The 24,725-nt window shown below is 40.9% G+C and overlaps 1 protein-coding gene across 1 annotated transcript in view; it reads left to right on the forward strand.

The window, feature by feature from the left end:
• The window catches only part of DOCK2 (dedicator of cytokinesis 2), a 501,344-nt gene that overhangs the window by 471,748 nt on the left and 4,871 nt on the right, over nucleotides 1-24,725 (forward strand). The window contains exons 45-50 of the mRNA XM_073355961.2: nucleotides 6,698-6,874; nucleotides 8,401-8,484; nucleotides 12,728-12,865; nucleotides 17,898-18,025; nucleotides 20,841-21,015; nucleotides 24,492-24,612. Coding sequence (XP_073212062.1) covers nucleotides 6,698-6,874; nucleotides 8,401-8,484; nucleotides 12,728-12,865; nucleotides 17,898-18,025; nucleotides 20,841-21,015; nucleotides 24,492-24,612 — 823 coding nt within the window. The remainder of the gene's footprint in view (nucleotides 1-6,697; nucleotides 6,875-8,400; nucleotides 8,485-12,727; nucleotides 12,866-17,897; nucleotides 18,026-20,840; nucleotides 21,016-24,491; nucleotides 24,613-24,725) is intronic.

The raw sequence follows: 24,725 nt of genomic DNA on the forward strand, positions 1-24,725 counted from the left end.
CCACTAAAAGAATTTGGACAATTTTTAAAATTATTGGTTTTGCCTTTACTCTACATGTGATCACTTCCTTTCTTCAGGAGCCACTTCTATCAAAAAAATTAAAAAGGATAGAAGGAACAATAGGCACCTCTTACTCAATAGACTCCTTGTCTTCTCGTTGCTTGCAGTAAATCAGTATGGGAAATTGGGAATTAGTTCAGTGTAGCAAAGGGAACTCCGCCAATCCCCACAAAATGAATACACCAGCGATAGTCAGGCTGAGGCTTGGGAGCCACAAGTGGCTCTTTAATGTGTCTCCTGTGGCTCCTTGCAGCACATGGTATTAAACCACTGTGTACTTTAATTATTAACCAGTCTAAGTCATTAACCATTCAGGATGCTTTGAATAATATATATAAAATAGTAAATGAAATAATGAATTCACACAATCGTGGCTCTTTTAGGTGACATTGATCGTTACTTTGGCTCCTGAGCATCACTTGAAATACACACATGTAGATGCACTAAAAGAGACAGGACCGTTAGGAAATATCTGACATGAAGCCCAAAAAAACAATTGGAGGGGAAGAGGGTTGCCCCTCTTCCTAACCTGCTGCCTTAACAGGGTTTTGGGGGGGTTTTTTGTTTGTGTTGTTTTTTTTTTTTAATTTGATCCACTAAAAATCCCATTGACCGTAAAACTGGACATCACTTCAGATCCAGGATCTCAAATGTCCTGCTAAAAGCAACCTGGCTTATGAAGGATATAAGAGCTTGATTCAGGGGAAAAGAACATGAGTCCCTTCCACAGAAGGCCTGCTCAAAGCCAAATGGAAGCCCTGATTAATACAGCTAGTAGCACAGAAATGGAATATGAGATTTTTATTTCTGCTTCAGACCCATATTAGAACTATCACAGCAAGTTAAAATCTTTACATCTTCAGTGTTCTATAAATTTTATAAAGTACAACTCAGGTGGTTAACAACAGTCAGGAATTGGAATTCCATTGTTTAGCCACGCATAGCTTTTATAGCCTAAAAGAACACAGGAGATTTAATACTTACAAAATCTGTGGACCCCAAAGTCTGGGCAGCTTCATTGAAAAGTTTTAACTGTGGCTCAACTCTAGACAAACTCCCTCATTTTTCAGTAGTGCAAAGGAATGGTAATTTATTTTGAGATGGAAACATGCAGAAAACTTAATGATTTTGTTTGAGTTGAAGCCCTGTGAACTGTAAATAATTTGACTAAAACAATTTGAATTTAAATGGCTAAATTTCACATAACTCTGAATGTACATTCCAGAATATTATATTTAAATACTATATACTGTATATAGGCCAATTATAAATATTACCTGATTTCCTTCTTATGTGTCACATTCATCAACATATTAGGATCATATTGTAAAATCCACACAAAGGTTTTGCCTTCAGGAAAAACTGCATTTTAAAAATATTTCCTTGGCAACTTAAATTTATAACCAAGTATAGAAATGTAAGTATGAGACTGTCAAATTAAAGTTCAGTCTTAAAAGAAAAACGTGCTTATGTATGTTACTAGCAGCATCCTAAATTATTACAAAAGAAAATAAAATCAAATTTCCTTTACCATTTATAGAGGGCTTTTTAAAAAAAAATTTGTCATTCATTTTTGAGAAAGAGAAACTCGTAAGCTTATTTTCATTCTTGTTTTTATTCATTAACTGCAGTATTAACATACCTCCCAGTATTTAATGTGGCTAAAGCAGGACACAGCACCACTCAGGTTTGGCCTGTCTGCCCCCTGTAGATGGAGATGGAGAAGCTGATGGGCCAGACATGAGTGGCACTGTGACCCTGTGCTCCAGGTGGCAATGCCACTCAATTTGAGGGCCCTCTCAAATGGAGGGCCTGGGGCAAACAAATGGCTTCTTCCCCTGGTCAGACTTGAATGTGGGAAATGTTCATTTTAACGGGCACAGGGGGTTCTGGGGCTGAAAATGGGACAATGCCATGAAAACTAGGACTGTTGGGAGATCTGATGTTAGGGGTTCAAACCTGTATCTAATTAATTTTTCCCTAAAATTATTTCTATTCAGAGCTTTTATTAAAAAAAAAAGGAAATATATTTTGGCACATATTTCCTGATTCTAATCTCCATTTTCCTGCTGTTCCAGACCCAGATAGCTCAGGCTCTGTGTGCTACCCACTCCCTTGGTCTGCTCCACCCAAGTCCATCTTTTTTCACAATCCCTCCTGTCCCCTGGCACAGCCTCCCTTTCTTCCTCAGATCCTTTATCAAAACTCCCTTGTTAGCTTTCCATCAGTATCATCTATTCAGGTGCCACATGGTCTTGAACCCCATCATTGTTTAACAACCTAAAGAGCACTGCACAAAGCCATAGAAATGACCTGAGTTCTGTGAATACTGATGCTCTCCCCAAGAGCAATTTTGCTTTTCTCTTTCTTTTCTGTGGTCTCTTCTCCTTCCCCTTCCTCTTGTCATCTCCCATGACATCATTTGTCTACTGGAGACTGCAAGCTCCTTGGGGAAGGGACCTTCTCTTTTATCTGCCTGTGAAGTGTCACGCATGCCTATGTCATTATATATGCAACATGACCCTCTTGAAATTTTAAGGCTTATGTCAAGGTTGGTCCCCCACTCTGAACTCTAGGGTACAGATGTGGGGACCTGCATGAAAACTTCCCAAGCTTACTTTCACCAGCTTAAGTTAAAACTTCCCCAAGGTACAAATTAATTTTATTCTTTGCCCCTGAATTTCCACTGCCACCACCAAACTTTAACTGGGTTTACTGGGAAATGTAGTTTGGACATGTCTTTTCCCCTCCAAATCCTCCTAACCCTTGCACCCCACTTCCTGGACAAGGTTTGGTAAAAAGCCTCACCAAGTTGCCTAGGTGGCTACAGACCCAGATCCTTGGATCTTAAGAACAATGAACAATCCTCCCAACACTTGCACCCCCCCTTTCCTGGGAAATGTTGGATAAAAAGCCTCACCAATTTGCATAGGTGACCACAGACCCAAACCCTTGGATCTGAGAACAATGAAAAAGCATTCAGTTTTCTTACAAAAAGACTTTTAATAGAAATAGAAGTAAAGAAATCACCTCTGTAAAATCAGGATGGTAGCTACCTTACAGGGTAATTAGATTCAAAACATAGAGAATCCCTCTTGGCAAAAACTTAAGTTACAAAAAAGATACACAGACAGAAATAGTTATTCTATTCAGCACAATTCTTTTCTCAGCCATTTAAAGAAATCATAATCTAACACGTACCTAGCTAGATTACTTACTAAAAGTTCTAAGACTCCACTCCTGGTCTATCCCCGGCAGAAACAGCATATAGACAGACAGAGACCCTTTGTTTCTCTCCCTCCTCCCAGCTTTTGAAAGTATCTTGTCTCCTCATTGGTCATTTTGGTCAGGTGCCAGCGTGGTTACCTTTAGCTTCTTAACCCTTTTCCTCTGGCCAGGAGGGATTTTAAAGGGGTTTACCCTTCCCTTTATATTTATGACAGCTTAAATCAGCATTAAGTTAACTAAGGGCTTGTCTACATGATAAAGCAATGAGCACTAGAGGGGTGTGAATTCTAAAGCACACTGCTGTGTTGCATATTAATTAGCTCTTGTAGACCCTTCTGGCATGCACTAAAAATTACCTAATGCACATTAACTTAGTACTGTTGAACAATTTGGCATTTATCTAACAATCTGATCTCAGTGAGATAGTACACTAATGCACACTGGGGAGCTTTTAGTCTACGCCAACATGGTCTACACAGACCAGCAAGCATGCCAAAATGTTTGGTACACTTGAGAATTTACATCCCTCTAGTGAGCTTAGCCACACCATGTAGACAAGCCCTAAGAAGCAACTATTTAATTTGCAACTGTTACAGTACATCTGAATCATCAGCAGGAGAATACTGTGGGAGCTGGACAGAGACCCAAGAAGTTCCTAAACTGGGATTTGTCTTAAGCATTAGCCTTTTGTCTCCCATATACTCAAGGTTAGATAGTTATTTATACCTTCTATATAACCACCAAGTGGCTAAAGGAGCAAAGCATATCTTGGTGGATTTTTACTGTCATGATAACAGATAACCCCATCTACATTCTGGTCTTAAATTGGCGCACAATGCTGTACCATATTTAGAAGGGGAACATGGTTCTGTGTGATCACCTATTTCCCTCCTTTCTTCTCAGGCAACGTGACTGTGGGTGCATCTCTCCACCTCCTGTCCCACTTTGAGCATTGGCACAATGTCCATCTTTTTCTGATGGTAGCCAGCTCTCCCTGCAACAAGAGAGAGAACAGACATGCTGCTGGCTATAAATAAGATATAGAAAAATATCAGCTTTTCCCTTAATTGTCCCTGTTTTGACAGAACCCAATTCATTGCCACATGAATGCAGACAAGGAAAGATCTTGTTCTGAGAGACCTGATGCTGTTACATTAGTTCTAGCTCAGACATCAAACCCGTTATGTTTTTATCTAAGAAATGATAATGACCAAGGAGGGGGAATGTCAACAGCTGTTAGAGAAATTCATCATCTATGATACAATATGATGTTTGTGTTACTCCTTTGAATATTTCATTCCTTAGTGGTGGGAGCGTGCATTTCAAAAAATATGTCCTCCTAGAGCAAGAAATCACTAACGAGTTCTACTTTATTTTTTCCTTTTCTTATATTTTCTTGTCCCTTGTTCTTGATTACAAAGGACAACTGCATGGAAGCAACATCTTGATTTCCTAGGAGTTCATCTGCTCCTGCTGCTATTCTTCACCCGAAGTCATAATCTTCTATTTCAGAGTAACAGCCGTGTTAGTCTGTATTCGCAAAAAGAAAAGGAGTACTTGTGGCACCTTAGAGACTAACCAATTTATTAGAGCATAAGCTTTCGTGAGCTACAGCGAGCTGTAGCTCACGAAAGCTTATGCTCTAATAAATTGGTTAGTCTCTAAGGTGCCACAAGTACTCCTTTTCTTTTTGCGAATCTTCTATTTGTGACATTTCAGTTGGTTACTTTGCTATTGATTATAATTTCAGAGGCATATACAAGGGGATTATGAATTCAGAGGTGGAATATGCAACAGTAGTGTCCTGAGGAGAGAGGATTGCATAAAAATACACACAAGATATAGAAGGTTTGTTTTTTCAATGATTTTTTTCTCAGCGCTCTGCTGTGATAGGTCCGTTCTTCACTCCCCTCCACACACATACATATTATTAAAACTGTTCACTTTGAAAAATATTTGCACTTCCTCAGTGCTCTCAGAACAAGAAAAGAAAGCACAGGATATATTCTACAATGGATCTATTTCTGTGCAGCATACTTGAGAGCTGGCTGAAAAGCACATCTGAGCTCTATATTGAGTTATCTAATCCAGTTGGACACTGCTTTAGCAGGAGGCCAGGAAGGTTTTAGGGGTCAGCATGAGTGGTTATGATTTTTGTTTGGCTTTTTACACTTCATTAGACAAAGACAATGCCTGTGCCATAGGGATGGATTAATTTATTGTATCCACCTGGCATGAAAGTCCCAGTGTACAATGATTGTGGAAAATCCAGTCCTGTAGAGGCCAACTTACTCTCTTCCAGACTTTCTACCCAGATTTACCAAATCACAGAGACTCCGTGATCCAGGTCATTTTCATGACTGGGCAGAGTATTTCTCAGGCAACATGGGTACTTAAACCGTAGGTACACTCTGAAACTTTTCATGATAGGTATTAAAAATGCACCATCAATGTGGGCAAGCTATCCTCTCCTTTGCTCCAAGATTAGGGCCTTTCCTTCTATTAATCAGGGTTGTGGGACTGTTCATATGGATTGTCCTCCGATACTGCTTGAACCTCTGAGGTTCCAGAATGGTCAGGGTGACTTAGTGTTCATGCCCAGTAACATATTGGTACCTGCCCTCCTCCTCTACAAATCACCTTAGACATCGCATAGTATATGGATTAATCAGCTCTTTATGACACAGACCATATCTTCCTTTATGTCTACAATGGAGCCCTGACCCTCAGAGAGTCAAAATCCCCTTGCCCTTTCCCTTTTTAAAATGCAATAGTGCTTATACCATAGGAAAGAGAAACAACATCACATGACTAAGATGACCAATCACACAGCAACAATCATGAATAGCAAATGCAGTTGGTGAGCAATCCACAAACCAACGTTTGTTCATTCCTCAACAATGGAAACTTTGTAGGGGGTCTAGAGAGAGCCTCCTCTCTATTTTTTAAGATAACTGCCATTTTTGTGAGGTTTGATCCATTCCAAATTGAATACATTTCCTGCTGCAGAGTACTTTTTTATTTTGAGATGTCACTGCAGGGACTGGTTAGCAGTGTCCGGAGAGGGGTGGGTGAAACACCACCAGACTCTGAGAAATCACCTGACAACCTCCATACAGTCTGAGGGCAGAGCTTTAACAATAGGCCACAGAGATATCCCATTCAACAAACAGGTAAAAATCAAACTCTGCCTGTGAACCAGTAGTGAATAGAAACTAGGGTTTAATTTGTTGAATGAATTGTTGCCCGTGAGTAGTTTCCCAAATGCACATATGAATATTCACCAAAAACGGGGGGAAATGCTTTTGCTGAGCAGATGGTTTTCTTTGGGCTTGCTATTGTATCAATGAAAACCAAGAAAAAATGGAATCAAATAGACACATTAAACATTCCTCCTCTTATTTCATAGGCGACTATCAGTCCACTGGAGAATGCCATTGAGACAATGTCCATGACAAATGAGAAAATTTTGATGATGATTAACCAGTACCAGAGTGATGAAAACCTTCCCATTAACCCTCTCTCCATGCTTCTGAATGGAATTGTTGATCCAGCAGTTATGGGAGGCTTTGCTAAATATGAAAAGGTAATGATTTTAATAGCTTTAAGATCATCTTCACAGATTTTTCTATTCTAAATAATGATGATAGCTCTGTTTCTGCTTGCTTAGTGATTGTCAAAAATGGCGGTGGGAGATAGTGGGATGGGGACAAAGAAAGGCTGAACCTCATTAATTTGAAGATCCTCAGACTCTGGTCACGTCTGACTTAGTCTCCTTTAAAAGTTGACTCTAACATGGATGTAGGACTGATGCTCAAAATGAATTGCAAGCTTGGGGGTTTCCGTGTAAGTGTGATATGGCAGGATATGATTACACATGTTCTAATGAAATAGCCTTCCATGTCTCAACTGGTTTGGTCTGGAGTAAGTCACTGCAAATTCTCCTTCTAGCAGTCTAGCAGACTCAGAGTTAGTAAATCTCTTACCTTGTTAACTGCTTTTTCCAGTAACTGCAGCCTTTTGAAAGGCAGTTTTTGTTGTGAAGAAATGTATTTTGTTAGAACAACAGAGTACATGGAGATGCAGCCCCTTAAGGAACTCAGTTATTGAAGACAATAATTCCAAGACAGCCTCATAACAAAAATTTTGGAAGGGATATTAAGTATCACGCATCAAGGCTTAAGACAATCTCTGTTAGAGATAATGATGAGACTTAATTATCACACATCTGTGGAGCTCTTGCACCTTCATGTGAACATCAAGTGCTGGCTTCTATCAGGCCATCTAGTCCGGTATCCGGTCTTTATCATCATATGTTCCCAAGCAATCCAAATCTTTCTGTCCAAACCTATAAATGTCCTGGAAGGTGTCTAAATCATTTAAAAAAAGACATTCATCTGCATGATATTCACCAGACGTGCAGTGAGGCAATCTGTCATCATACAGTTGCTTGTTGACTTACTACCTTTACTTTGGGCTGAGAAAGAGGTGCTGTGATACATAAAGGATGTGTGTGTGTGGGGGGGGGGAGTAGCTCCCTTTGAACAGACCAAGAGGGATTTTACAGCTAGCTGGCTGCCTGGCTGTCCATCAAAGGGAATTTTCCCCCTCCCCCATGTATCACAGGTGCTGTGAGTAATGGCTCAAGTTATGAATTGCATTGGTATTGGTTTGTGTCCTATAGCAGCAGGTGGAAAAGTTTAACTCTTATCTAACTGATCATCCAGGAGGTGCACTTATGTTAGCTAAACAACAACAAAAAGGTACTATTCATTGATGGATAAATTATAGCACTCCAAATACTTCGTACCCCTAACTAAAGTAAATGTTAGTTAAAAAACTTGAAAACAAGAGGTTGGCTTTTCAGGATGGTGGTCCTGAGCTCCAATGCGTTAAATGGACACTGAAAATATTTGAACAAATAAAAATGCCCTTTCATCCTCAATTCATTTATTAATAAAGCATCACCACAAGTGGCTGCTCTCAAGGAAAACAGATGTCTTATCATTCGATTAGAGATAGAGTTCTATCGTGATCAGTGACTCACACTGGAGAAAGCATTGATCCCTTTTCATGTTAAAAGGGACTGAATGATTTATATGCCCCTCACAGGCTTTCTTCACCGATGAGTATTCCAAAGACCATCCAGAGGATCAAGAAAAGCTGAACAGACTCAAAGACCTGATTGCTTGGCAGGTAATGCCATACTGGCTGCAATTTTCTGAGGTTTACCTAGTTATTCCTTTTTTCCATTTATCAGTTTTCTTTCCATTGGGATAGTGTAATGTGACTTAAATGGTTCTGTCATTTAAGTCACGTTTGTATTTATGTGTTTCCCTCTCCTGCTTTTTTAAAAGGGGGAAAAAAATCAACATTATAGCTAGAAACTAACAGATCGGCTCGGTGCTACATTACCAAAGATTTTTAAAATGGGTTCCTACTAAAATGTTACCTTTACCCTGTGATAAATCTCCTGTCTTGGGGACATGTGGGATTGCAGAGAGGAGGGAAGAGAGGCATTAATTTGAATCTATTCAGGCAAAAATTCTCTCTCAAACGCAAAAGGAGGCTTATACCACTTGGCAAATGTTCACATATATAACTGGAAATCTACTTTATTGACAAACTTACTGAGATGCTGGATCAAATTATACAGCCAAGAGTTGTTATCTTCTGGAATGGAGTGGTGCAGATAAAACTTTGTAGGGGGTCTAGAGAGACCCCCCTCTCTATTTTGTAAGATAACTGACATTTTTGTGAGGTTTGATCCATTCCAAATTGAATACATTTCCTGCTGCAGAGTACTTTTTTTATTTTGAGACGTCACTGCAGGGACTGGTTAGCAGTGTCCAGAGAGGGGTGGGTGAAACACCACCAGACTCTGAGAAATCACCTGACAACCTCCATACAGTTTGAGGGCAGAGCTTTAACAATAGGTCACAGAGATATCCACTCCAGCATATCTCTGGAATTGTTTGCCCAAAATTCACACAAAAGGAGCTACCCTTATTGCTACTGAGTAAGATCTTAAGCTCTAGCAAACATCCCTGGAGACAAAACTCAGAGTGTAAGAAGACCATAGGGGGCTTCACAGGTTGATGAGAGAAGGGGAACCTATAAATGTTAGAAAAGAGTTCATCTTCATTTTTAGCTTCCTCACACATTTTAAACGTTCATTGTTTGTCACTTTTTTTTTTTTGAGTCAAAAACGTCAGTGGAATTTTTTGTTGCTTCGGGGCCATGTAGTACATACCCCATATCACGTGCATGACTGCTGCTGCACATCCTTGTGCAACACTCAGCTCCACAAACAGAATAGAGGAGTGGTAGTCAATACTTTATAAGGTTGATCTCTCTAGAGAAAAGCCAGAATATTTTACCTGCGCCAGCTACATTCCAGCTCTTCCTTTCTTATTTTTAAAGTGTGCTTTGATAAGCTACCCAACCTGCGGCTTCCCCTTGTTCTCAAAGAATAAAACACATCTACTGTAGATAGTGTCACAAAGGCAACATCAGTTTTGATGAGATTCAAGGGAAAATAGCTCTCTTTATTGTCCTAAACTATTTGGTGCTACAGTAGAGGAGAAAAAAAGCAACCATGACTTCAGGAAATATCAGAGCTATTTTTATGATCTTGTCAAAACAGTTAATGCCGCTACAACACTGTATCTGATACACAGAGTGACTGTGGGATAGAAAAGTTTCATTTTAAATTTCTCTGCCAATCTATAACCACCGCTATTTGTGAACACCTCCCCTCCCTGCTCTGAAATGTTAACAACTTGAATGAAAAGAAATATACTATATTTGCTATGAACAGAATAGGCATAAAAATAATTACATTAAGTTTATGCACAATATTAAAATATGCTAGTGATTCTTAAATGTCTCAAACCCTACCACTGTGTCCTTTTTCCCCCTCAAGTGGATGGCTGGGAAATATTATTCATTAGACTGGAATCCTCTCACCAGTAATGTGTGACTCTAGATTTCTTTTGATATGTCCTGGATATCCCTCTTTCTGCTATAGAGCCTGCCATATATTTCCCATCACTGTAGTATCAGAACAGCTCACATCTATTCGTGAAATGTGATTCACAACACCCCTGTGAGGAAGGGAAGCATTATCTTCATTGGACAGATAAGGAGGCAGCAAGCCTTGACTATCTGTTCCTGTCTTTAACCACAAATGAAGCTTCCAAATAAGTTTCCTTCACTGCATCTTCTTGAATTTTATTTGCTCTGGTTTTCGGGCTTGCCGTAACTGATGGTCACCAAATTTCACAGTTTTGTCTCCTGGATACCCCACACCCTTATCTGCACAGCGTTCTCCCTTATTGGCAGTCTGAAACACTTAATGGATGCCCCAGATTGCACTACAGCATTGCAGCTTTTGTGGTTTGTCTTGAATTTAATACAATGTCCTTAGGCCCCAGAACTGTGATTCAGACACTTCCCATTAGTCCCCCAGGAGAAGATCAGCAGATTGGCTATAACAGAGGTACTTCTAAGAGCAGGCTGAGAATGAACTTCCATAAAATATGAGATCAATAAGGATTTTTTATATATATGTTAATGCTATTTACAGGGTCATAACACAATACATGAAACTAGAAAATATAAGTGGATAATGCAAAAAAGAAAAGAAAAGAAAAAAAGCATTATTTAGAACTAGCTATAAGGTTTTTGCTGCATTACCAAAAGATTATTTGCACTAGGACATTTAAAAGTATAGTGAATAAATCTCACAAATAGCCTTCTTAAAGAACTTAGGAGCAAGTAGGTGCCCTCACAGTTGGGGAGAAGAGTGGGCTAGTTTACTATTGTTTATACATAGGGGCCTACCAAGTTCATGATCCATTTTGGTCATTTCATGGTTAAAGGATAACCATAATAAATGTTATGATTTCAGCTATTTAAATCTCAAATTTCACGGTGCTGTAATTGTAGGGGTCTGGCCCAAAAGGGAGTTGTGGGGAGGTCACAAGGTTATTGTAGAGGGGGGTTGTGGTACTGCTATCTTTACTTCTGCGCTGCTGCTGGCCGCGGTGCTGCCTTCAGAACTGAGCAGCTGGAGAACGGCAGCTGCTGGGCGGAACCCAGCTTCGAAGGCAGAACCGCCCCCAGCAGCAGCACAGAAGTAAGGGATGACATGGTATAGTACTTCCACCCTTACTTATGCACTGCTGCTGGCAGGGTGCTTCTTTCAGAACTGGGCGCCCGGCCAAGAGCTGCTGCTCTCTGGCCGCCCAGCTCTGAAGGCAGCACAGAAGTAAGGTTAGAAATATCGCAATCCCCTTAAAATAACCTTGCAACCTCTCCTGCAACTCCCTTTTAGGTCAGGACCCCTAACTCGAGAAATGCTGGTCTCCCCCGTGAAATCTGTATAGTATTGGGTAAAAGCACAGAAAAGACGAGATTTTACAGTGGGAGAGACCAGATTCCATGGTCTATGACGCGTTTTTCATGGCCGTAAATTTGGTAGGGCCCTATTTATACAGTACCCAAAAGTGTGCCAGGCACTTTACAAAACAACTAGAGATAAGAGATACAGTCCCTACCCTGGAGATCATATAGTCTAATGTAAAAGTGTAACAAAGGCAGTGGGGAGGCAGAGGAGAAGGATCATAGTAATAATATGATTGCTTCATTCTGAGCACATTTAGGTAGTATATTTATGTATTTATTTTCTGGTAAAGTAACTTGCTATGTGTTGCGACACAGAATTTAAGGGATTTCATGTGGGATTTAAATGAAGAGAGGATGTTGTCTTGGTGAACTGGGATGGAGAGACCCCCTTGCTAACCTGTTTATCTCTGAGAGAATGGCTGCCTGCACCTCTCTTCATCTAACTGAATAGGTAGACTTAAGATCTCCTGGCTTAAATCACTGGCAGTCCCAAAGAAAGAGAGTGATGGATTTCCAAGAAAAGTCAGGACTTGGAAGCTGGGAGTGTGACAGCCATTTGGATCTTTGTCCTCCCAACCTTTCTGTCTACACTCAGCCATCAAGTAATGGCAAGTGCCTTTGTTAGCAGATGGATTAGTATTTGAGATAACCAAATCTCTCTTTGACAAGTCATATGAGTGCAGAGAATTGAACTCTCAATGCTGTTTCTGTGAGCAGAACCAGGGATTTTCTCAGATTCTTTCACAGGGTGTATCCAAATCTCAGAATATGAAAAAGAACAAAACCCTCCATCACCATGAAGAAGCCCACTCAGGCAGCCTGCTCCAAAAGTTTACACAGCAAGCTGGCTTTTTAGAAGCCTTCTCCAATTTGCAGCAAGCTGCCTATCTGCTTCTCCCAGTTCCTGGGGCTGACAAATATATTACAAGTCTCAGTAATGGTTTTGCAGTTGACTTGGAAAATTCTGTAAATGGAGGGAGGGGGGCTTGGCAGATCCAGTTTAATGTTCTTTCTTTTCATTTTATTCAAGATACCTTTCCTCGGGGCTGGAATTAAGATTCATGAAAAGAGGGTTTCTGATAACCTTCGTCCTTTCCACGACCGTATGGAGGAGTGTTTCAAGCACTTAAGGATCAAAGTAGAAAAACAATATGGAGTCAGAGAATTGGTAAGGCTCTCTATTTCTTTCTTTCCTCTCTGCTGCACTTTCCCTTTATTTAGTGTATGCCCTGTACTTTTCCTGTAAGCAAAAGTGCCTCCTGCATATTGGTTACTTAGGGTGGTCCTGTGATCTGAAGGCACCATGATCTGAATCTTACAGTCACAGTAGTTTGTTAGTTCCCTGATGCATCAAACATCCCCCATTCTGAGATTTGGAACCCTTCCCTATCTCTGTTAAACTTGCATTTCTTTTTCACATTATAAAGAAACAAGCCATGACACATTTTTTTCTCTTTGGAATATTTTTTAGTAGCTCTGAGCTTTGATCCACACTTGATGTCCATAGATAGCTCCCTGCACTTGTCTGATTCCAACCATGTGACTCTACTTCTATTCCCAGATAATCCTGGGAGCAAAACAAGTCTAAATATCTGAACATTAGTTCAGTTCTTTGTTGGTGTCATAAATTAGACCCCTATCATTTGGGGATTGAAATTTTGCTGCTCCTGCTATACATTTATTTTTTAATTTTTACATGTTGATTCAGTTGTTATACTGGAAAAAACATTGTGAGGCAAACTTCTCCCCTACAGCCTGGGTATCATCCTATGGTATAATCCTGAATAACGCCAATTCCAGCCATTTATGTCAATATTGTTCCTATAATTCAGTCCACTGGAGACAGACTCACAATGTGGAAAGAGATGCAACCCAATGTCCACAATCTAGCCAAATGTTGAAGCCTTCAACAGCCATTTGGATCAACTTTTGTAAAAGTAAAAAGCAATCTATGTATGATTTTTATTTGACAAGAGCAAGAATAGAATGTACTGTTCTTGTGATTAACCCTCTTCTTCTCCACACCAAGATTTCCTTTCCAAGCCTTCCATGGTTTGACAGAATTCCCATGGCCTACACAGTATACAGTTATGACAGTTCTCGGGATGCCCAGCACTGAGAGTCAGTTATTTCCCCCTGCCTCCATTGAGAGAGATACTTGGTTGTGCTTAACTGGGTGTCAGCTCCCTGGCCCATCCAGTCTGTTAGTCCACAGGAGATTGTTAGGGTGGCTATGCCAGCTTTACTTTGCCTTGCAGGTTAACAATAGGTGCACCCCTGTCCCTGAGCCCCTTTGAAACATCTCCCTGTAATGTTCAGCCCCTTATCCACTGAATACTCACAATGATACCAGATATGTGGTCTGCAAGGGAACAGTATACCCACCAACTTGAACGTATCAACCCAGGGTCAGCTCCTTAAATAATACCACAGCACTGAGATATGTTTATAGTGAAAACAATCATAAGTTCAGTATCAAGACTTAAGAGATAGTGAGTAATGATAATGCAGACAGAAAGGTTACATAGAAAACAAAATCACAACACGTTTTCTAGAGACTAAACTTTCAGTCTAAGTTCAGCTCAACCAAAATGTCCTTTTCCAGCATTTCCAGCCAAGACTGGTTGGGATCCCATTTTCATGAATGTAAACACACTACCCATTTACTTTCTAGGTGCAGGATAAAGGGATGTCTTTTTACCTTCCCCTTAAATCCCCCAAAGATCATTGTCTGTCCCCAGAGACAGGACTACCCTGTCATTCATTCTCTAGTGGCTTGTCTCTGTTGATTTTGTATGTAAATAGAGCTTCTATTTTGTTGGCTTACAATGCTTAATCTACATATGAACTGAGATAGGTGAAAATACATAGTTTGTCAATCCTGCCTTGATCCAGACTTTTAGGAACATATTTTCATTATACATACATAAGTTTTTACATAGTATCTGTACATACATTTCATAGCCATATTAATGATCAGCTGAACATGGCTTTCATTTAAGATCGTACATGATACTCAGGTGGACCAGAATGTACATGCCAGGATCAGAATATTCTTGTAATCCCCTTTATCCAGTTGGCATTGAGAGGTTCTTGGAGTCACAACAGTGTAATATGAAATGTGATGATTGATAAACCAATTTATTTATCTAACTTAATCTCTGAGATTTATGATCAGTGTCCAAGGGGGCCTGAAATAGCTCCTTAGATGCACATCTCCCCCTTACTCATTCTGGGCTCCCTTCCTGAGCTGAGGTTCAGCATGTTTCAAAACAATGCGATGTGCTGTTACAAAATACAGTTCTATTCAAAGTTGCGCAATGCAGCAAAGCACATTATTTTATTCCTGCTCAGGAAGTTTCTCATAAATTAAAAAAGTTGGTGGATAGCAGTATTTCATCCATTTTATCCCATACAGAAAAGCCAGTTAATTTGAATTGGAGCACCATTTCAGTTTCATCATCCCTAATTCTCTTTCAGGTTGCTAATGCGAGCTTTTTCTATTTAAAAGGTGGCTTCACCCATTGTGTGTTATCACAGTACTCTGGGAGCTCACAGGATGAGAGGCAATTCTCACTGCACATAAACTGTGAAAAGTGTTTGAAAATAAACTTTGGAACTATAAATGGATTTTCTGATCCTCTGGCTAGAGGAAGCTGTCTTAGTGAAAAGCAACAGCATCAGAAGCCAACAGTCGGGGAGTCTAGCATATGAGATTATACGCCAGTTTCCAAACAGATTTAACATTATCTGAACAATCAGAAGAAGAACTTTATTATGTAATTAGCAAACATGGTGGGTCCTCAGATTTATTTTTAAAGTTATGATTGTGTTATTAAAGCAGGATGGAAAGTAGTTCACAATGGGTATGTGCTGGGAAATGCTTCTCAACCTGTGCCATTACAATGATGTGCTAAATGGGAAATGTTCACGCTTACGAAACTCACTTGAGGCAATATTTCAGGTGAAAAAGAGGAGGGCACGTCTGAACACACAGTTTGATTGTGAATCCTTGGACCCAACCCTCAAGAATGGGAGCAGACACTGCTGTTTAGATCTATGTTGGGAATTGGCCAAGAAACATGGATCTTGCTGCTACCTACCAGCATGAGGGACCAGAAAGGAGGAAGTCAAAGTCACTGCCATGGAAATAATCCCCACACAAACTGATAGCTTGCTGCAGCATGAGCACAAAGAAGAATGATGAGCGGCCAATAGCCAGTTCAATTTCCCCATTGCATTGACCAATCTTTTCTAATAAGAGAGACTTGGAGTCATGCCCCCCCTTGTCATCTCAGGCCCTGTCATTTACATGATTTAAATAATGGAAATGGATGGAGCACTATGACCACAGCAAATCAAGGTGACCAGATCTGATCTCATCTGGCCAGCCTGTCATGCTGCACCTGTTTTCAACCTGCAGGTTACAAGGAGAGGAATCTCAGCCAGTCAACATTAAAACATCGGGGCGGGGGGGGAAGAGAAGCTTAAACGTAGAGAGGAGGCAGCATCCAAGCTTGGGACTAGAGAAATAGTTTGGAGTGAGGATTGGTCAGAATTAGTTGATGAAACAATACAAATGCTTCCCTGCATCATGTCTGACTCTAGCCAGAGCCAAAACCCCTTTTTTCATTGTGTGTGTGTCTCAAATATAAAACAGTTTCAATTCTCCTGACCACTTATTCTCACTCTACCACTTAGTTTGAGAGTTCTAAGACTGGGATCATACCCAGGGAGAGTAAACAAAATCAAGGTAATGAGGTTACTCTTCTTAGTTAATGAACTGTTTCATAGAATCATAGAATATCAGGGTTGGAAGGGACCTCAGGAGGTCATCTAGTCCAACCCCCTGCTCAAAGCAGGACCAATCCCCAATTAAATCATCCCAGCCAGGGCTTTGTCAAGCCTGACCTTAAAAACTTCTAAGGAAGGAGATTCTACCACCTCCCTAGGTAATGCATTCCAGTGTTTCACCACCCTCCTAGCGAAGAAGTTTTTCCTAATATCCAACCTAAACCTCGCCCACTGCAACTTGAGACCATTACTCCTTGTCCTGTCCTCTTCTACCACTGAGAATAGTCTAGAACTATCCTCTCTAGAACCACCGCTCAGGTAGTTGAAAGCAGCTATCAAATCCCCCCTCATTCTTCTCTTCTGCAGACTAAACAATCCCAGTTCCCTCAGCCTCTCCTCATAAGTCATGTGTTCCAGACCCCTAATCATTTTTGTTGCCCTTCGCTGGACTCTCTCCAATTTATCCACATCCTTCTTGTAGTGTGGGGCCCAAAACTGGACACAGTACTCCAGATGAGGCCTCACCAATGTCGAACAGAGGGGAACGATCACGTCCCTTGATCTGCTTGCTATGCCCCTACTTATACATCCCAAAATGCCATTGGCTTTCTTGGCAACAAGGGCACACTGCTGACTCATATCCAGCTTCTCGTCCACTGTCACCCCTAGGTCCTTTTCCGCAGAACTGCTGCCTAGCCATTCGGTCCCTAGTCTGTAGCATTGGGTTCTTTCGTCCTAAGTGCAGGACCCTGCACTTATCCTTATTGAACCTCATCAGATTTCTTTTGGCCCAATCCTCCAATTTGTCTAGGTCCCTCTGTATCCTATCCCTGCCCTCCAGCGTATCATCTGCAAATTTGCTGAGAGTGCAATCCACACCATCCTTCAGATATTTATGAAGCTATTGAACAAAACCGGCCCCAGGACCAACCCCTGGGGCACTCCACTTGACACCGGCTGCCAACTAGACATGGAGCCATTGATCACTACCTGTTGAGCCCGACAATCTAGCCAACTTTCTACCCACCTTATAGTGCATTCATCCAGCCCGTACTTCTTTAACTTGCTGACAAGAATACTGTGGGAGACCGTGTCAAAAGCTTTGCTAAAGTCAAGAAACAATACATCCACTGCTTTCCCTTCATCCACGGAACTAGTAATCTCATCATAGAAGGCGATTAGATTAGTCAGGCATGACCTTCCCTTGGTGAATCCATGCTGACTGTTCCTGATCACTTTCCTCTCATGTAAGTGTTTCAGGATTGATTCCTTGAGGACCTGCAAGGTTGGTTTCCTCCAAATCTACTCCAAGAACATCTGTGCCATCCTCCAAACCTGGTGAGGAGACATAAAGTGTGCATCACAAAGACTGTTCATGGTATATTTTTCTCTTTTCTGTCCTATAGCCGGATTTCGATGACAAGAGAGTAGGTCGGCCGAGGTCAATGCTGAGATCTTATCGCCAGATGTCAGTTATTTCACTGGCTTCCATGAATTCAGACTGTAGCACTCCAGTCAAAATGGCCTCAGAAAGGTAAGTCGTTAATATCACACTAAATGCTGCCACCACCACATCTTGTTTTCATCCAGTTACATATGATCAAGCATAAGACTGCAGCCAAACCATTCAAGGAGTCAGATCAATAGCAACTACTTAATATATGTCAGCATCATCTTTGTATTGAAGCCAGGGCTACTCCAGATGCTGAGCTGTACTATTTCACATAATGTGCCGTCTGTTAGGGGGAAAGACATAATATACTCTAGAAAGCCCATCTGAGATGAAGATGAGAATGAGAATTTTATATGCACTTACATGGTTTTTGAATATCATTACACAAATATTTAACAGTTGAGGGTGTTATTTTATTCGTAAATTCTGTTTGAAAAATGTTTGTAAGCTTGATTTACATTTTTGTTTGTAGCGCCTCCCCTGAGTTGTGGCCCCCTCCATTTACTTTCCCCCTCTTCTCACATGGGTTGGGCACTGAGTTCTTTTTCTGGTGCCTAATGTCTCCTCACTGTGCCAGGCACAGAAGTTCTGTCTCTTGAGGAAATCAATACAGCTGGCAAAGGGTGTATAGCCCATTATAAAAGGGGTAATAAAGTACACAAACAGAAACCACAGCAAAAGAGTTACATCCCCAAAATAATGGCATAACAAAGGGTGACTTCATTGGGATAGGAAAATAGGATCTGGGGAAAGAAAGACTTACAGTTAACTAATAAGTATTAGACATTAATAAATAAACAAGTCTCCCACCTCACAACACTGATCTCTTATCCTAGCCACCAGTTCCATCCCTGGCATGTGGCACGCTGTGTTTGAGTCCTAAAACAGAGCGTTGTATCACTGTAATTGTTAGCCAGCATAAAGAAAGGGTCCTCTTACTATCTCTTCATTCCTGGTTGGGGCAGAGTTATCTTCTGGCTTTCATCAGGCTCCCTGGTCTGAAATACTGTGAGGGTCTTGGTTGGCTCTCGATAGCCAGTGCCAGATTGGATCTCTCTCTCTGCTGGATGCTGGTCACTGCAGTGCTGGAACTCCCTGACCCATACCGCTAGATCTCACAGCAGTGCAAAGAACCCCTTTTGTGGGGAGTGGGAATTTAGCAAGGTACTCCCTGTCTCTGATCTGTCTGATTCATTTTCCAAAACAGAAACTGAACTGTCTCCCTGAGTTAGGCTGTCCCCTAGTTGGGGGTTCTGCGATCCAGCCAGTGGATTGCTTGTCCAGATCACCCTATGCAAAAGCTTCCCTATTGGCCTCAACAGGAGTTTCTACTTCCTCCTTTCCCAATCCGTGACTCTACACATGCTGGGAAATGGTGTCAGAGGGCTCTGGTGACTATTATAGTTGTTGTCCTTTTGGGCGGGACCCAGTCCCGGTTGACAAATTTGGGGATGCTCTAAAAACAGCTGTTTGGACAGTGGAGTTGCTCCAGTCCAAGCTGCAACTTCAAAGTGCTCTCTACACGGCTATTTCTAGAATGCTAGCGTGAACCTTGCTAGCCCAAGTCTATCAACCCAGACTGAGACGCTTGTGTCCACACACTTTGCAGACATACTCTTGGAGGCGGAGTGTAGAGCTCCAGAAGCTGCCCAACTCCAAGTTGTAGGTACATGTGGGAAGGGAAGGTTTTACAAATGGTCAGATAGGAGATGAGGCTTCTTTAGTAAAAACCTCTCATCTTACGAGAAAAACTCTTACCCCATCATGCTTCCTTAAGTGTAGTTCTTGTCTAGTTTCTCTCTCAGACTTTGAGTTGAGCCTAAGATGAGAACTAGTCCATACCTGCTGCCAGTTTCAGATCTCAGATCAGATTGTATATTATTCTAACCTTTGAGCTTTGAATAGGTTATTGATTACACATTGTCACTATTATTACATTGTTTGGTTTTTAAAAACAAAACTTAGCGACCAAACAAAAAAACACAACCACCCGGAGAATATTGTCAGAACTCAAAAATGCATCTGTTTAAAAGACACCTTTGCTTCTTGCATGCACATTTCCCAATTTAGAGTTTAACCCTAAAAGACTTAATTAAAAATAACCATAATATTATTTCCTGTAATAATAAAAGAAAGTAATAATACCTGTTAGCAACTGTGTGTCAGCCAGTTCAGTAGCACTTTACCTTGCTTTCTCTGTTTGCAAACACTGATTCAGAAGCACACACTTAATCTAAGGAAGGTACATTTTTGTACCAGAGTTCAAGAGGGAACGTTTAAGTCCACCTATTATTTCACATGCTGTTTCTTTAAATGAAATGTGGCCAATATTTCAACTGTAAACATGTCTTGGTTGTGACTGTTGCCACCGCATTCACCCTCCTAAAATTGTAGGGGAGTTCAGCTCATCACCACGTACCTGGTCACTCTGCACTGGAATGAAGAAATTTATCCCAGAAGCTAGAGGGGATGTGTTTACATCTTGAGGCATGAGAAGGGATGGCAATACTCCTGTCCTAAAGTGCCCAGCCACCAGAGCAACATATTTAAACATGTAAAATACACCATGTGATGTTAGCTCTGTCCCTATATAATTTAGGTGCCCTAGAGCTAATTCTGCAATAAAAATTATGAAGTGCTCATTTTAGATTAATATTTAACAATCTTTCTGACATTGACATTTTGATGCCTACTGTAAGGCACATGTTAGTAGACAGTTGCCAGCTAGAACACAGTGCTGTGCTCCTCATTTGACAGTGATCAGCAGTACAGTTCAGAAAGTCAGAACAAAGGATGAGCATGACTGCATTTGTGTCTCACAGGAAACCACCTGAGACCTTCGGTGGCCTTTATAATGTAATGGAGCATGTTTTGTTTCTATTTCTATTTTCTACAGCTTTGAACTGGAAGTAGCACCACGAAAACCAACCAAATCAGAGTCAGAAGAAAATGTCCTGCAGATAAGCACTCAACCTGAGGTTAAGTTGAGAAGATCCAGGAAGAGAACAAAAAGAAGCAGCGTGGTATTTGCAGATGAAAAAACAGCACCCGAGCTTTCCGATATGAAATGTGTAGGTTACCAGCCTAGAATGCTTTCTAATAATCCCCAAATCGTGGATGACATTTTCAGCATATGTCTTTAAGACATTGTGCGCCTCCTGGAAGTTAAAATAAACAACAAGTTTTATTAAAGGCCACTCAGAGCCAGTGTTGTGAAATACTCATCACTTTGCCAGAAAAGAAAACCTGCGAGAGACTGAGGGCCAGATCCTCAGCTAGTGTAAATCAGTGTCTCCCTACTGATTTCACACCAGCTAAGGATCTGTCTGTGAAATTCCAGACTTTTGATGCCTGGCCAGCTGAAGATCGTATGCTTGGTGTGGGGGGTTAAAATAGCATTCCTGGGGAGAAGCGAGTGGTTGTATGGCCCTGATGGTACCACTCTTCCAGAGGGGATTATGTCAGAAGTGATGAACCCTGCACATTTTGTACCTTGTGCCAGAACATGCAGCTGCTGGGAAATGGCAAGTTTGCAAACTGTTCCTTAAATGGTGCCAAATTTGAGCATATAGGCATTGGTTTTTCTCTTGTCCTATATATCATCTGAGTGCCTTTTTCAGACTAATAGATCATCAGAATGACTTATATGACTTACGCAGTTTTTATAAGATCATCTTCAGGAGCCAAATGTTTTTGAGTGTAAAAAGAGGCAATTTAAAAGCAAAAAACTCTCGAAGGTTTAGCTACAGAAGCCCTGTCTAAATACAAGTGGTAGGCAATCACTGAGCTGAACAAGGAGGTCAGAGCATATGTCATTTGATCAAAAATCTTTTGGAAGAATCGTTAAAGACAAGTGGAATTATTTGCCCTTATGGATAAAGCTGTTTAAGATCCCTTTCAGAGACCATAGCCTAATTCATTGCTGCTGTCACGGCTCTGACTAATGGAGCCCAACTAGGGATGAATTTGTTTTACATGTGCACTTAAAAATGATGAACACCTAAGTTTTAAAATCAGTTAATTAAGAATTGTTTCCTCCTTTATTCATTTGCTGGAAGCCAAGTTCTGTGTTTTGGCACACTGATGATATCACTAGCAGCACACACTGTGCACTGCGGACGAGGACGTGCCACACTATAAAGGTGTAAACTGGGCATTTTGGCTTCAGCTTCGTTAACTGGAGAGACATAAATAATACAGAGATAACCACGAATAGCCACCCCTCTGACCATAAGCCACACCTTGAATCTTATCACATGTAGCATTATAGGCCTCCCTGATGGCTGAGTTTGGCTCTCATGCATATACAATCCTGGTGGACAGAGATACAGAAGTCAGGATATGACCTAGCCTCACACAAAGAGGTCTGGTCTAGACTTCACAGCTAGGTGCACGTAAGGCAGCTTGTGTTGACCTAATTATGTCAGCATACACACTACAGCCTTGTCACGCTGATGTAAGTGTGCTACTACACCAACACGATAACTCCACGAGAGACATAGTGCTTATGTCGGTCTAGTTAGCGCAACAGGGTGTCTGTGTAGACACTGCATTACTTACATCATTTCTGGAGCTGTGAAATTGACAAGAAAGCTGGGCAGCTAGAGCTCCCCACTCCCAGCTGGGCTGCTGACTGGAGGCTTCCCACTCAGGGAGCTGAGAAGCCTAGGGGGCAGCTCCCAGCTCCTGGTGGGAAGCTGAGAACCCTGGCTCTCAGCCCCCCTGGCTGCCCCTCTTCAGTCGGTGGAAGAGCCGTTGGTGAGGATGTGCACCAAGTAATTACAGAAGTAATTACTGTGGTGGCTGAAATTTGACCTAACATAGGTTCTCTTAGGGCTGTAGTATAGACATGGCCAGAGAGAAGCCTTTGTCCATAGTATTCAAGTGTTTTCAATCCCACTTTGAATGGCACTGCTTTGCTGAAAACTGTTTTTAGTAATGGTTCGGTGTCCCAATGTACCTGATGCTCTGGAGCCAGCTCTAGGCCCACTGTGAACAGCCTTTACCATGGGTTTCGCTGTCCTTTGGCATTAGCATGCCTCTATTTCCCAGCCACTTAGCTTGAGTCTCAATAACAGTTTCCGCGCCCCCCCCCACACACACACATAAAATATGTCAAATTTGGCCATACAAAATTAGTATTTCTGTTCACACAACGAATGCACAGCTGTGAACTTGAAGAAAATCAGGTATAAGCAAAATCTGTACAAAAAGATGACAGCATGTAAATTTTTATTTTTTACGGAAAGAATTAAAAACTCAATTGCTTAGTGCCAAAAACAAAAGCTGGAAGCATTGCTTCTTGCACCAAAGTTAACAATCCCTGGTAATGCTTCCTCCAAAACTTGGCTAAGTAGGCAATGTTTCCGACTAGGAGCAACAAGGGAGCGCTTTAAAACAGTAGCAGCTGTTAAAAATAGGACAAAAATATTCTGGTTTTGTTGCATGGGAAATAGCAAAAGTATTTGCAGCAGAAACAGAGAACCTTTATAATTGTAGTCTTGGTAGATGCAAAGCTTTTCAGTGCACCATCAGTTTCGGTAATATAAACAGACTGTTTATTTGGCAGGCAAAAGGAAATTGCCTTTTTTCTATTTTCTTTAAGGACTGGTCTGGGTGAGGGATGCATTTCCATTTTTAGACCTAACATTTTAATGCTGTTTCACTTCAGAATTATGATCTTGAGAAGAGAGAACTTTATAGCAGGACAGCAAGTTTTAAAAGAAAAAAAAATATCTACAGCAAATTGCCTTTTTTCTATTTTCTTTAAGGACTGGTCTGGGTGAGGGACGCATTTCCATTTTTAGACCTAACATTTTAATGCTCTTTCACTTCAGAATTATGATCTTGAGAAGAGAGAACTTTATAGCAGGACAGCAAGTTTTAAAAGAAAAAAAAATATCTACAGCTACAGTGTCTTCCCCTCAATAAACTGCAAACTGTAAAGAAGTGGTCACTGCTCATCGGTGAAGGAATAATTCATCCAGTGAAAAAAGTCTGTTTTTTGTATGAAAAAGTGGACCTTTTGTAAAATACATATGTTTTTGACTCAAGTTATAAAAGCGGCATGTCTCTTCTAGCACCTAAACTGACAGCATTAACGCTGTAGGGAAACCAGTTCTTCACAGTCTCATTTTACTTTCCGATCCACAGTCTGGGTTGATGACAATATTACTCTATATGTGGTAGGAACACTATCACACAATCCTAGATAGCCTACAAAGTATTGTCTTGTCAGTTTTAGGGGTTTAGGGGTCTTCTCAGTCTGTGGAATAAGCCGATTCTCTTACTATAAATCAGCTCCAGAACATTTGCTTAGGAAGTTGTACCTTTCAAGTCTCTGAGGGCCAAATTCTGTTACTTTTGATCACTTTGAGTAGTATCTTACTTCACGAATAATCCCACTGAAATCACTGTGAGTAAAGGTAACAGAACCAGGCCATGGTTGTCTCTCTCATATAAATTGTTAATTTTGCTTAGCTCACTACTATTCGTTATATCTGCGTTAAACACTGATGGTAAAAATTTTGCATTTGTTAATATATAGCTGTCAAGGAAATACGAGTTTATGAGCGACACCAACCTCTCTGAACATCTGGTAGCACCTCAGAAAACATCTGTTCTCAAGCAAATGAGCTTTGCCAGTCGTTCTATGCCAACTATACCAGGTAAGATAATTATAGTAAGAGAATTAGAGTGCTGCACTCTTTGCCTGCTTTTCATTTAGATTTAAAAAAAAAAAAGTGAGTTTTTTGTTCTTCATGCTGTGGAAGAATTTGGA

Source organism: Lepidochelys kempii, chromosome 8 (assembly GCF_965140285.1).
Source record: "Lepidochelys kempii isolate rLepKem1 chromosome 8, rLepKem1.hap1, whole genome shotgun sequence".
Taxonomy (NCBI): domain Eukaryota; kingdom Metazoa; phylum Chordata; order Testudines; family Cheloniidae; genus Lepidochelys; species Lepidochelys kempii.